Here is a 12,915-nt window from a genome sequence, read left to right on the forward strand (position 1 = left end):
GAAATCACTTTGATAGCTTTTTTGTTTAATAGGGATATAATCTCTTCCCTTAGGATGAGAGCTGAATCCTCGCTGGCCAAAGAGACCAACACACCGTTGAATTTTGGCGGTTTCATAGAGAACTGTAGTCTGTACCCGCGAGACACTGTGGACTGGACCCATGGATGAGTAGCGAATGCGTGCCACTGGGCTGCCCGAGCTGCAAAAGAGCCTCTGTCGCGGATTGATGACGTCGATCTCCCGTGGAGACAGGCGTCTCCGCTCAAAGAAGGGGCGTGAGCCCCTTCTAGTGGCCGTGGACAGAGAGAACTTTGTTTTGTTTTTATTTTGAAACATGGGGAGCACATCGCCCTCGGCTTTACGCCTGGCTGCGATAGTGTCTTTTTTATTTTTATGTCCGTCAAACTGAGTGCTTGGTGACACACGGAACATTGAAAACCGAGCCCCTGTAACTCCTCTTTCTCTGGAACTGGAAAAGAGGGTGGGATAGGGGTTCCTAGAAGTTTCATAACTGGGGAGCCCTCTGAACACAGAAAACTGGGGCTGCAGCTCTTCTCCACTTTTCTCCGTTTGGTGGGAGAAGGAGAGTTTAAGGGAGGAAGCTGACGGGGTGTCAGGCAGTCCGCTTCTTCTTTTCTACTGTGGGGTGGGGAGGCGGACGGTTCTTAGCTGCTACCGCTGCAAAGGACTGTTTTCCCCACGGCCCGGGGTTAACTGTTCTAGGTCGCTGACTGACCTGTTGAGCCCCCGTGTTTGGCCTCTGAGCTTCCCCCCCCCCCATACCTAGCTCTTACAGCCGTGGCTGCAAAGCCTTGCTGAGCCGAAGGAGGGGGGCGAGGCACCTGCTTGCGTGGCAAACACAGATGAAACGCCTCATCTTCTTGCTTTCTGAGAGTGCTGGTTTCTCTCATTTTCTCCAGAGCTGGTCCGAAAAGACCCTTGGTGGGGTCGAAAGTCGCATCCATGATCTCTGCCTTTTGGCTGTCACTAAGGCCTGACAAGTTTAGCCAAAGAGCTCTCTCTCCTGACACGGCCAGGCCCATGACACGTCCGCAGCCCTGCACTGCCCCACGGGAGGAGCGAAGAAGCAGGTCATTTACAACACAAATTTCATCCCAGAGAACGGGATTTGGTGCCCCTGAATCCAACTGTCGCCCCATTTCCTCCAGAATTTCTGCCTGATACGCTGACAGAAGTGTGACAGCGTTCAGAGAGCACACTGACTGGGCAGCAAATTTGTACACCCGTTGAAAGATGGATGCTGTGAGGCGATCCGTTTTACTGGGTAGAGAAATGTTAGAGGAGGCTGAGATGATGCGGCGGTTAGGATGGAGGTGGTAGGCCACTGAAGGCTCTACTGTCGGGGGTCCGGTCAGCCCCAGCTCCGCCATCCCATGAATTTCCAGCTTAGAGCATCCCTTTGTGGGGAACTTGCTTTTGAAAGGGCTGGACCAGCAGCGAGCCATCTCCTTCATGCAGGCAGGGACCGCAGGCAGAAGCTGTCTAATTGAGGGTTGCGCTGGAGGGAGCCTTTTCCCATCATAAAGGTCTCTTTCTGCTCCTGCTTCGTTCAATGCTGCTGGCCAAGGTATGGCCAGTTTAGCAGCAGCCCGTTTACACACCTCATACAGGTTGTTGTCAACCTGAGAGCCAGTGTCGGATGCACTGAGTGGTCTGGGCTGTTGGGCCGGGAAGGTGGAGTCATCCTCCTCCATGTCGCCCACATCGAGGAGATCAGAGTTGGCATCGCCCTCCGAGTCCTCGCCCCCCGGCTCCCCTTCCACTTGAGTGAGAACATCCTCAAAAAGGGAAGGCATTTCGGGGGATTCAGCTTCCATCACGTCCGCCCAGCTCATGGAGGCTCGCGGCTGATGGTCGCTGGCTGTAGCTTTGGGTATCGCCCCAGACAGATAGGGGTCCTTTTCGTTCGCTACAGCCACTCTCAACCTCCTTTCTCTTACTTTCTGTGGCATCAAAGCACAGTGAGTGCATGTTTGCGGGTCCGCCAGTGACGCTTGGGCGTGTTTATTGCCCATACACACAATGCACAGTGGGTGAGGGTCCCTGCCCGAGATGGTGGCTCCGCATGACGCTGGACACGGGCGGGATGCAGCCTCTTTAACGTCCGGTTGCTTCCCTTTGGCGGGGGTCGAAACCGAAGACATAGTGGTTGAGAGGGGAGAGAACTTAAGTAGGGACTTAAGTTTAATTAACGTCAACAAGGTCTGATAAAAGAAATATAGCTCGTCGTGACACGTTAGCTAATTTCTTAGAGATATCTAGGGGCCAGCTAACTAGCCCGTTGACCAAGATGACAAAGAAGGCCCGCCTTAACGCGTTTAACCTCAAGCTACGGTGATCCTACTTTGGCAAGCTAATGCTAAGTAGGGATAGCACGATAGTAGCTCCAGTAATTTAATACGAAAGCTACCGAGTTGACCAGAGAAGAGCTCACCTTGACGCGTTCACCCTTCTCTGTAGCTGAATAAACAGCGAAAAATGCACTTCTTGATGAAGGGACTTATTCAGCACTTCTAATGCTAAGCTGCGGTCGCGTTCGGCGACGGATTCCAATGACGGCCCGTCTAAGAACTGTTTAGCGAGCACAGCCTTGCCTAGAGCGCTGAGGGAGCTTGTAGTCCTTCACGGGAAGAAAGCGCGAATAACCTTTTCAGGGAGGCCGACTGTGGCTTATGGGCAGAGGCGGAGCCTCATTACGAGTCGACCTGTCTGTCATGGACAGACGTGATGCAATTGGAGCTTCCGTAGTTGGTCACGCCCAAGGCGATTCCCATAGTGAAACACCGAGCGAAGTTAGAAAAAGAACGGAGTGAGCGGATGGTCCTTTCCAAAGTGCCCGTTTAAAGTGGACAAATTTAGTCCATTTTCTGGATATTTTGGGATCTTTGGGCCATTTGTGCACAGATGTCCCACTGTACATTGAATGATTGCAGCCAAAAACAACACACCTTTTCGTCATTTTGCATTAAATTAAGTGCAGCTTCTAGAGTTGTTGTCCACCATCTACGTCACAGGCAAGACGCCTATTAGAGTTTCCCAACACCGTTGGGGGGGGGGGGGGAACCAACGGTCTTTTAAACCTTATTCCTTGAATTAGTAAGAAATAACATGTCTTCCACTGTATTTATTTGTTTGACACTTTCATATCGCTGTTGTTTAGCCTTTAAGGGGGAACAGACTGCGAGTTTGTAATTAAGCCTCAAATTGATTATTGGACGTTAAAAAACGAGACTAAATGAATCAACCAGCACCTTTCTTCAACCGCGAATGTGTTTACAGGAGTATCAGCATCACTAGACCTTTAGCGTACACCTCACTTTTCAGGAATGCAGATGTGGTGTCTCACCTCCCTGTGCTGATTTTACCTCCCCTTGTTTTGAGTGTCCTCAGGGAGTGAAATCAGCACAGGGAGGCGAGACTGTGGCTCTGTCACGGCGTCATATTTCCTCTGACACAAAACAAACCCAGATTGCGTGCTGTAGGCATTGGGAGACTGTTCCTAACTTTGGTTGATGCTGTGACTTATGCAGGTTTTTCAAAGTGCAGTAATCACATGATAACGGTAATACGCTCAGGAAGTTTACTGTGAAACCAGCAACCATTTCATGTCTAGTCCTGTGCTGCACTGTAGCTCAGCTTCACACTTGGTTTCCTCTCCCCAGCATTACAACATGGTGATGGCAGCAGCAGCAGCAGCAGCAGCATCTGCCTCAGCGTCAGCTTCAGAAGACCATGAGCTGCTCCTGAATCGCTTCATGCCCTACAACTCCTCACAGCTGTACCTGGAGCCATCGGTAACACCGGTCAGCGGTTCGCTGGCGGCGGCCAACGGCAGCGGAGGGAGCAGCAGCGGTAGCAGCAGCAGCTTGGTGTCGTCCAGTAGCCTGCGAGAAGCCCACGCTCACAGCAGCGTGTCCCGCTCGCGCTCGGACGCCGCTGCCTCCGTCATATACGGCTCCATCCCTGACGTCATCTCGCTGGACTGACCACACGAGTGCGCTGCACCTTAAGACCGGCCCCCAGCACCATCCGCGGGAGAGGAGAGAGGTTTGACGCACTCAAAGAGGATTTAGATACAATTGTGGCAGAGTGAAGGGGTGGGAAGAGAACAAAGACTTTTGTACAAAGAAGAGAAGATGAAAAAAAATTGCTGTACAGAGAAGAAATATCTATTTTCAGTTTTACTTTTGTATATAAACAACAGGACGCTGCCTGCCCAGTGAGTGACTTCAGTTGATATTTTTTTGTGTGGATACTGAAGATGTTTTTTCACTGCTCCGTGTGTCGTCCCTTGACTATCTTATTCTGTACCTTTTATACTCTTTTTGCTATTTCGTTTCACCACAAACACTTATTTCACGGAATCCGATTCACCTTGGTCAGTTTTTCCTCGTCTTACCATAAGACTCTGGCCTCAGACGTCGTTTCTGATCTTTTGAGGGGTCAGTATGTTATTTAATGACACTTTCTTGTGCAGATAATTTATGAGGCTTTTAATTTATGTAGGTTGTATGCTGTATAAAGAAAGCAGTTCCTTATGCCATTACAGGATCTAGCCATGAGGCACGTTCAGAACAGAACCAGCAGTCTTCTTCTTCTTAGTCCATCTAGCTCTCCGTAATCTTTTCAGAAGGAAGAGAACGTCAAATGTGATGGAATCATGTCTTTTGAGATGAAATTGGACTCCAAGTCATTAACTGGATACAGAAGATAATTGAGCGAAATTAAAAGCGAAGGGTTCTTTGTTAAAATGCATTTAGGATTTAAATTATGAGTGTAATTGAGTGTAATAAGAGTGTTTAAGGTTATAACAGGTGGCTAATGGAGGCCATGGTGTCCTACCCACCTTATGACCTTAAAGGACTCTGGAATAGACTGTAATTAGTGCGTCACCTCATGAGCTATGTTTTAGAAGCCAAGCACTGAGTGATTGATTTTAGCCTGAGCACTCTTATTAAACATTCATAGCTGCTGACGATGCTTATCATTGGCCTTCAATGCTCCAGAACATCATCAGGACCACTTCCTTTACACTGTCACCCTTTGTTCTGCAGTGCAGTCTGCAATGGTCATGTTTTTGTCTCAGCTGTCAGTGTATCCAGGGCATATTCGACTTGAAACGCACCCTTGTGGTCAGAAATGTAAACACATGCAAAAAAATATCCACCCTGTCTTGGTGACGAGAAAGTGGTTCAGCAGGCATTTAATTCATCACCTGATGTCTCTTCCAAAATGTTGATTTAACAGGTGAGAGTTTTTTTATTTATTATTTTTTTTCCCCTGTTCTCCTCACGTTCTCATTTTCTCGTGTTTATTTTTGGGGCTGTGATAATCATCTGTATTTAAAGGGATAGTTTGTTTTGACTGTTTCGGTTTTCTTCCCCCTGAATACAGTCTGATTGGACTGTAGCCCAGATCTCGAGAATCCAAATCCTGATTTAACATTTACATATGCGAGATATATATGTAAATTTGGGACATCTGAAAAAAACTTCACTACCCATCCTTCTCAGAACAATTGTCAGTTAAGTATCATGTAATTATTCACTGATGATAGGCTGGTCCAAGCCTATTCTTTCTATATATCCAATAGTTCCCAAATAACGACACAAACCACACATGCTGTGGTTCAACAGTCTAAGCATTGGCCCTATCTTCAGGAGGTCACTGATATTACCGCAGCCTTCCAGGGCGAGGAGTCCTAAGCCCCTTTCACACAGGCACGGTAACCCAGTCGTTCACCTGGAGGAGCTGTATGTGTGAATGCAAACATTTGTTAAGCTTGTACCAGACTTTACCCCGATTTTATTACATTTTATTACATAGCACCTGCTAGTGCCGTAATACTCCTCTGGATAATATGAGTGAGCGCATGTGTGAATAGTGCCAGTCGTCCAGGAGAATTTGCTATATCTCCTCCACACACTGCGCAGGCACCGCCCCTCGACTAAAGCATGCAGAAAATTTCCAGCTGCGCACTACATGTGTGAAAGGACAAAGGATATCTCTGGACCTGACTCCCCAGAGTTTTTACTTAGTGCATATGTGAAAATGGCTGTATAGAGCACAGTTGACTTCGCTCCATGGGTGGGTAGGATGCCCTCTCTCCTCCTCATATCTCCTGATAGCACAGGTGTCTGTCGGCTTATGTGATGGATGTGGGAGGTTTACATTCTTCTCCAGCATGTTATTTGAAGTAGCTTTTAAAAAATCTGCTTGATGCTAATAGCACTGTGTGGGGGGAGGTCTCGCTGTCGGTTTCTATAATCGGGGAGAAAAGTGAGCACAAACAAATATGTTAAAATGAAAGCACCCAAGCTCAAATAAATAAACATCACAAAAAACGCTCTATGTGCTGCAGCACCAAATAAGAATTGTGAAGTTGTTGCATTACTAAGACCCATGATGTCTTAGTGAATGTGTGTTATTTACATGAGCATGTCTGAACGTAACTAATGAAATGCCAACTAATTCACTATCACTATCATGAATATACGATCGCAAACTATAGTGTAAATATAGTATAATAACTTCACAGGGGCCATCTGTACAGGGAGAAATGTAGCTCCCCCTGTTGGGGGTTCTGCTTTCCAACAGCCTGCAGATGCAGAGACGAAGGAAAAGCCATGAACCCCAAAGAAAACCTTGAATTGCCGATTCAGAAACTATCCTTTTACTTTCTATTTCAGTTGTTTTTGCAGATGAGCTCACACCCAGGTCTTTTTTTTTTTTTTTTTTTTGCTGACCCGCCGACCCCACCCCATTTGTATAAAACTGAGTTTATTTATTTTATCTATATATTATTATATTTTTATCATTTGTTTGACAATTACGCTTTGCTGTCCTGTCATTGAACATTTATATATCTTTATTAATTATTTAAGGAGCTCTTGTCACTTGCTTTGCATTGTAACAAATATCTTTTTATTTGTCTGTGTCTCATTGTCTCACATTGATCTTTGTGCTGTACCAGAAGCTTGAGGCATTAATTCCATCTCCTGAATGTCATGCTATGTCAGGTTTTTTTTTTTTTTGCAATTAAACACTTAGAGTGAATGCCAGCTGAGTGTGGATCTACTCTGCCTCCATTGTGGCATTCTTCATAAACCCCTTGTAAAATCAGATACTCATTGTCACTGAGGTCCAGACACTGGCTGTGTTACATACACATTCACAGATGGTTTATAGGTTCTGAGCCTGATTACAATCCTCACACACATGCACTGAGGGACCAGGAACTGATCTCAAACATCCGCAAGATGAGATTACACTGAATTTAAGCCATGACGACGAGTAGCTCAGTATCCAGCCTCAACTAACGGCCCTGCAACTTATTTAATTATTCCCCTCGTGCCCCCGGGAGGATCGCAAAGCACACAGAGCTTCTGTGAGCTCTTATCTTTTACAGTACACACGGTAATTGGCCCCTCAGTTAACATTTCTCTCACCGTTTTCAGATTGGAAACAGTCATACCACTAGACAAGGGAGTCGACCCATTTTTTTAGACGTTCCAGTACGACTGGCGAGCATGAGTTCTCTCTGCCTTAAATTCTCATATTATTTTATGGTACATTTATGAGAGAAATCATTATGTATATCAAGCCACTATTGGTTTGTACAAAATATCAAATAAATTATTTATTATTTGCTTTGGAATACATTGTTTACCTAATGAATGTTACTTGTTTATGTAGAGAGCGGTTTAGCTGTAATAAAACAAATACAACTATTAACCATTCCTGTTGTTGTTCTCTCCGTGTTGGTGGCGCGTGTTTTCTCAGGTCCGTGGGCGTAAGTGGCAGACTGAGTGTTCCTCAAACAAAAACCTCGAGTTCATTCATTATTCATTCATCAATCTTCTGTGACCCATTCATCCTCGGCGTCACAGTGTGGGTCCGGAGCCTACGCGTAATCACCCTCGCTCAATCACCTCTGGCCAAATTGATGCTCTGTACACAACCACCACCACAAATAAGTGCAGCTCTGGTCCTCTACATTCACACTCAGAACTAAAGCCTTAAAGATCTAGGTCTTCTCTGTAATAAAAACTGGAATTTATTTTATATCAAATAAAGTTCAAGCACAATATATCGGTCAGAATATTATCAAACTCATCACAGACAGTGACCCAGGGCAAGGCTCCAGCCCATGGGCTGTATATAGGGTCATTCTTCTCTACAGTCGATGCTTCAACGCAGGACCTCAAGGCACTGACAATATCTGCAGTGTGATCATGCGGGTCAACACCAGAACGCTATTTAAATTTAATTAATACTACTTTTATTCATTCATTCATTATCTGTAACCCTTATCCAGTTCAGGGTTGCTGTGGGTCCAGAGCCTACCTAGAATCATTGGGTGCAAGGCGGGGATACACCCTGGAGGGGGCGCCAGTCCTTCACAGGGCAACACACACACACATTAACTCACACCTACGGACACTTTTGAGTCACTAGTCCACCTACCAACGTGTGTTTTTGAACTGTGGGAGGAAACCTGAGCACCCGGAGGAAACCCACACAGACACAGGGAGAACACACCACACTCCTCACAGACAGTCACCCGAAGGAAACCCACACAGACACAGGGAGAACACACCACACTCCTCACAGACAGTCACCCGGAGGAAACCCACGCAGGCGCAGGGAGAACATACCACACTCCTCACAGACAGTCACCCGGAGGAAACCCACGCAGACACAGAGAGAACACACCACACTCCTCACAGACAGTCACCCGGAGGAAACCCACGAGGACACAGGGAGAACACACCACAATCTTCTCAGACAGTCACCCGGAGGAAACCCATGCGGACACAGGGAGAACACACCACACTCCTCACAGACAGTCACCCGGAGGAAACCCACGCAGACACAGGGAGAACATACCACACTCCTCACAGACAGTCACCCGGAGGAAACCCACGCAGACACAGAGAGAACACACCACACTCCTCACAGACAGTCACCCGGAGGAAACCCACGCAGACACAGAGAGAACACACCACAATCCTCATAGACAGTCACCCGGAGGAAACCCACGCAGACACAGGGAGAACACACCACACTCCTCACAGACAGTCAACTGGAGGAAACCCACGCAGACACAGGGAGAACACACCACACTCCTCACAGACAGTCACCCGGAGCAGGAATCGAACCCACAAACCTCCAGGCCCCTGGAGCTGTGTGACTGTGACACCACCTGCTGTGCCGCCATAATACTTTCAATGATTTTTAAAATAAAAATGTAAATAATAGTTTAATTTGAACAAAATACATTTTCATTTAAAATACATTTGGGCAAAGGCCTTAAGTTAAACAACTGCTAAAAAACTGCTGTAACTTTTCCAGAAAAAAAATTATTTGTGTACAATTCATTCCAATTTTCCTTCCTCCAAAAGTTACATAGTGCATTTTCTGCAGTGCTGAGCCCAGAGTTGTAACAACAGGCTCTATTCTCCCTATTTCAACTCTGTGAAGCATGACAATAATTTTGAGGCTGTAATTTTAAGGTAAAATATTACGTAGTGTTCCTTTAAAACGTTTTTGTGTGACGTATAATTGTAAATAAAATTATTCTGCCCTTTTTCTCATTGCATGGTAATGGTATGAAAAATCGACTAGTATTAAGGATTTAGATCACTAACAAATCATTTTTAAATTGTCTAATTAATAAAATATTATCGTAAAAAACCCTCAACAAATAGATGCACGTACTTTTGAATGAGCTCTACACCATGTGACAATTATCCCCACTCTGAATTTCTGCGTGTAGAGCGGTCTAGACCCAGCTGTGCTCCCGACCCAGTCGATACAGTCTTTACCGAGGAGGAAATGTGTGAAGATGCTACACTCGCTTTTTGTAATCTGTAATCACAGTTGAAGCCTTAAAAGCGTCTAAAAACTGGTTTTATAAAACTCAGAAGATGCTTCCTTACCATTTGCAGCTTTCCAGTCTGTTTGCATGCTCAAAACCGGTCTGTGTTTACAAAGCCCCAGTGTCTGTAAATGAGTAAAAAAAAAAAAAAAACCATCTCAGTCATTTGTGCTAGACTTTGCTCATGGCAGAGGCCCTTGGAGTTTTTTAGACAATGGTGAGAACTCCAAATGTTGAAGAGCACAAACTGAGATGAGAATATCGCTCTATTTCTGCTCCATAGGTGGGCAATATTAACATATTTTAGCTGTTTCTGATCCTTTAAGGTGGAAATGTTTCCAAACTTTGGAGATGAATGACTTCACTACTGACAGTGCTACAAAACTAAACAACTCAAATTACAAATGAGTTTCTGTGATAATTCAAACAGTGAATAAAAGTTTAACTTACCGACAAGTTCAAACTTCAACTATGTTCAAACACACTGTTCCAACTTAAAAGACACAGCTTCTGAATGTAAACAACCAGAGAGGACTGGGTTACCCCACAATCACAGACATTCCCTTTAACACCTTTGCTTCAGTGACCTGCAATGATTACCTGTCTGTTCTGGCTGAATGATTTTTTGTCTTCCTCATGGATCATGTGGCACAGTGGCACAGCAGGTAACGAACAAGGGTTCGATTCACGCTCCGGGTGACTGTCTGTGAGGAGTGTGGTGTGTTCTCCCTGTGTCTGTGTGGGTTTCCTCCTGGTGACTGTCTGTGAGGAGTGTGGTGTGTTCTCCCTGTGTCTGCATAGGTTTCCTCCGGGTGACTGTCTGTGAGGAGTGTGGTGTGTTCTCCCTGTGTCTGTGTGGGTTTCCTCCTGGTGACTGTCTGTGAGGAGTGTGGTGTGTTCTCCCTGTGTCTGCATAGGTTTCCTCCGGGTGACTGTCTGTGAGGAGTGTGGTGTGTTCTCCCTGTGTCTGCATAGGTTTCCTCCGGGTGACTGTCTGTGAGGAGTGTGGTGTGTTCTCCCTGTGTCTGCGTGGGTTTACTCCGAGTGCTCCGGTTTTCTCCCACAGTCCAAAAACACACGTTGATAGGTGGATTGGCGACTCAAATGTGTCCGTATGTGTGTGTGTTGCCCTGTGAAGAACTGGCGCCCCCTCCAGGGTGTATTCCCACCTTGCGCTCAATGATTCCAGGTAGGCTCTGGACCCACCGCGACCCTGAACTGGATAAGGGTTACAGATAATGAATGAATGAATGGATCATGTGTGTTAATGTGCTATGAGGGAAATACTAGTGATTATTTACCTGTGGGGGGCATGCAGAACATCAGTTACCATACCACAAATCAATACATTATAACTAACAACTACTACTGTCTAATCAGCAGCCAAATCAACTGGAGTATCATGATTTGTAAGTATAGAACCATAAAATGTTTCTGTATATACTCTGATCAGCCAAAACATTATGATCACCTCCTTGTTTCTACTTTCATTATTCATTCTCTCAGCTCCACTAACCATACATGAGTATTTGGTAGTTCTACAATTACATACTGTAGTCCTTCTGTTGCTCTGCATACATTGTCAGCCCCCTTTCACCCTGTTTTCAATGGTCAGGACCACCACAGAGCAGGTATGATTTGGCTGCAGTGACACTGACAGATTGTGGTGTGTTGTGCTAGAACAAGTGGATCAGAAACAGCAGTGCTTCTTGAGTTTTTAAACCCTGTGTCCACCCACTGTCCACTGTAGATCCCAGAAGTCAGAGACTCATCTGTCACTGCACAGTGTGTTTTGATTGTACTCTTGTCCTTCATCAGTGGACACAGGATGTTGTTGGCTGGATATTTTCAGTTGGTGGACTATTCTCAGTCCAGCAGTGACACTGAAGGGTTTAAAAAGTCGAGCACCGCTGTGTCTGACCCACTCGTACAAGCACCACGTCAACGCTGAATTAAATGTTCTGAACAAGGTAGAACAAGGTGAAGAGAGATTAACTATGCAATTAAACTCCAGCAACACTCCTGTCTCTGATCCACTTATACCAGCACAACACAGTGAAGCGAAACCACACAATTGTACTTTAAAGAACCCCTTCATCATGAAAAGAGCCCTTTAATCATGCAAAAGGCTCCTCAAGTGTTCAGGGTTCTACAAACCGGATTCCAAAAAAGTTGGGACACTAAACTAATTGTGAATAAAGACTGAATGCAATGAGGTGCCAACATCTAATATTTTATTCAGAATAGAACACAAATCACAGATCAAAAGTTTAAACTGAGAGAATGTATCATTTTAGGGGAAAAATATGTTGTTTCAAAATTTCATGGTGTCAACAAATCCCAAAAAAGTTGGGACAAGGCCATTTTTTACCACTGTGTGGCATCCCCCCGTTCTTCTTACAACACTCAACAGACGTCTGGGGACAGAGGAGACCAGTTTCTCAAGTTTAGAAATAGGAATGCTCTCTCATTCATGTCTAATACAGGCCTCTAACTGTTCAATCGTCTTGGGCCTTCTTTGTCGCACCTTCCTCTTTATGATGCGCCGAATGTTCTCTGTAGGTGAAAGGTCTGGACTGCAGGCTGCCATTTCAGTCCCCGGATCCTTCTCCTACGTAGCCGTGATGTTGTGATTGCTGCAGAATGTGGTCTGGCATTATCTTGTTGAAAAATGCAGGGTCTTCCCTGAAAGAGATGACGTCTAGATGGGAGCATATGTTGTTCTAGAACCTGAACATAGTTCTCTGCATTAATGGTGCCTTTCCAGACATGCAAGCTGCCCATGCCACAAGCACTCATGCAACCCCATACCATCAGTGATGCAGGCTTCTGAAAGGAGCATTGATAACAACTTAGGTTATCCTTGTCCTCTCTGGTCCGGATGACATGGCGTCCCAGTGTTCCATAAAGAACTTCAAATCGTGACTCATCTGACCACAGATCAGTCTTCCATTTTGCCACACTCCATTTTAAAAGACCCCTGGCCCAGTGCAAACGTCTGAGCTTGTGGAGCT

General features: G+C 45.6%; 1 protein-coding gene across 3 annotated transcripts in view; it reads left to right on the plus strand.

The window, feature by feature from the left end:
• pias1b (protein inhibitor of activated STAT, 1b) overlaps nucleotides 1–7,743 on the plus strand; it is a 33,492-nt gene extending 25,749 nt beyond the window's left edge. For all 3 annotated transcript variants that reach the window (XM_066685002.1, XM_066685001.1, XM_066685003.1), the window contains exon 14: nucleotides 3,684–7,743. In XM_066685002.1, the coding sequence (XP_066541099.1) occupies nucleotides 3,684–4,007 (324 nt within the window). In that variant the 3' untranslated portion in view covers nucleotides 4,008–7,743. The remainder of the gene's footprint in view (nucleotides 1–3,683) is intronic.
• The last annotated feature ends 5,172 nt before the right edge of the window (nucleotides 7,744–12,915 follow it).

Source organism: Hoplias malabaricus, chromosome 11 (genome assembly GCF_029633855.1).
Source record: "Hoplias malabaricus isolate fHopMal1 chromosome 11, fHopMal1.hap1, whole genome shotgun sequence".
NCBI classification, from domain to species: Eukaryota; Metazoa; Chordata; class Actinopteri; order Characiformes; family Erythrinidae; genus Hoplias; species Hoplias malabaricus.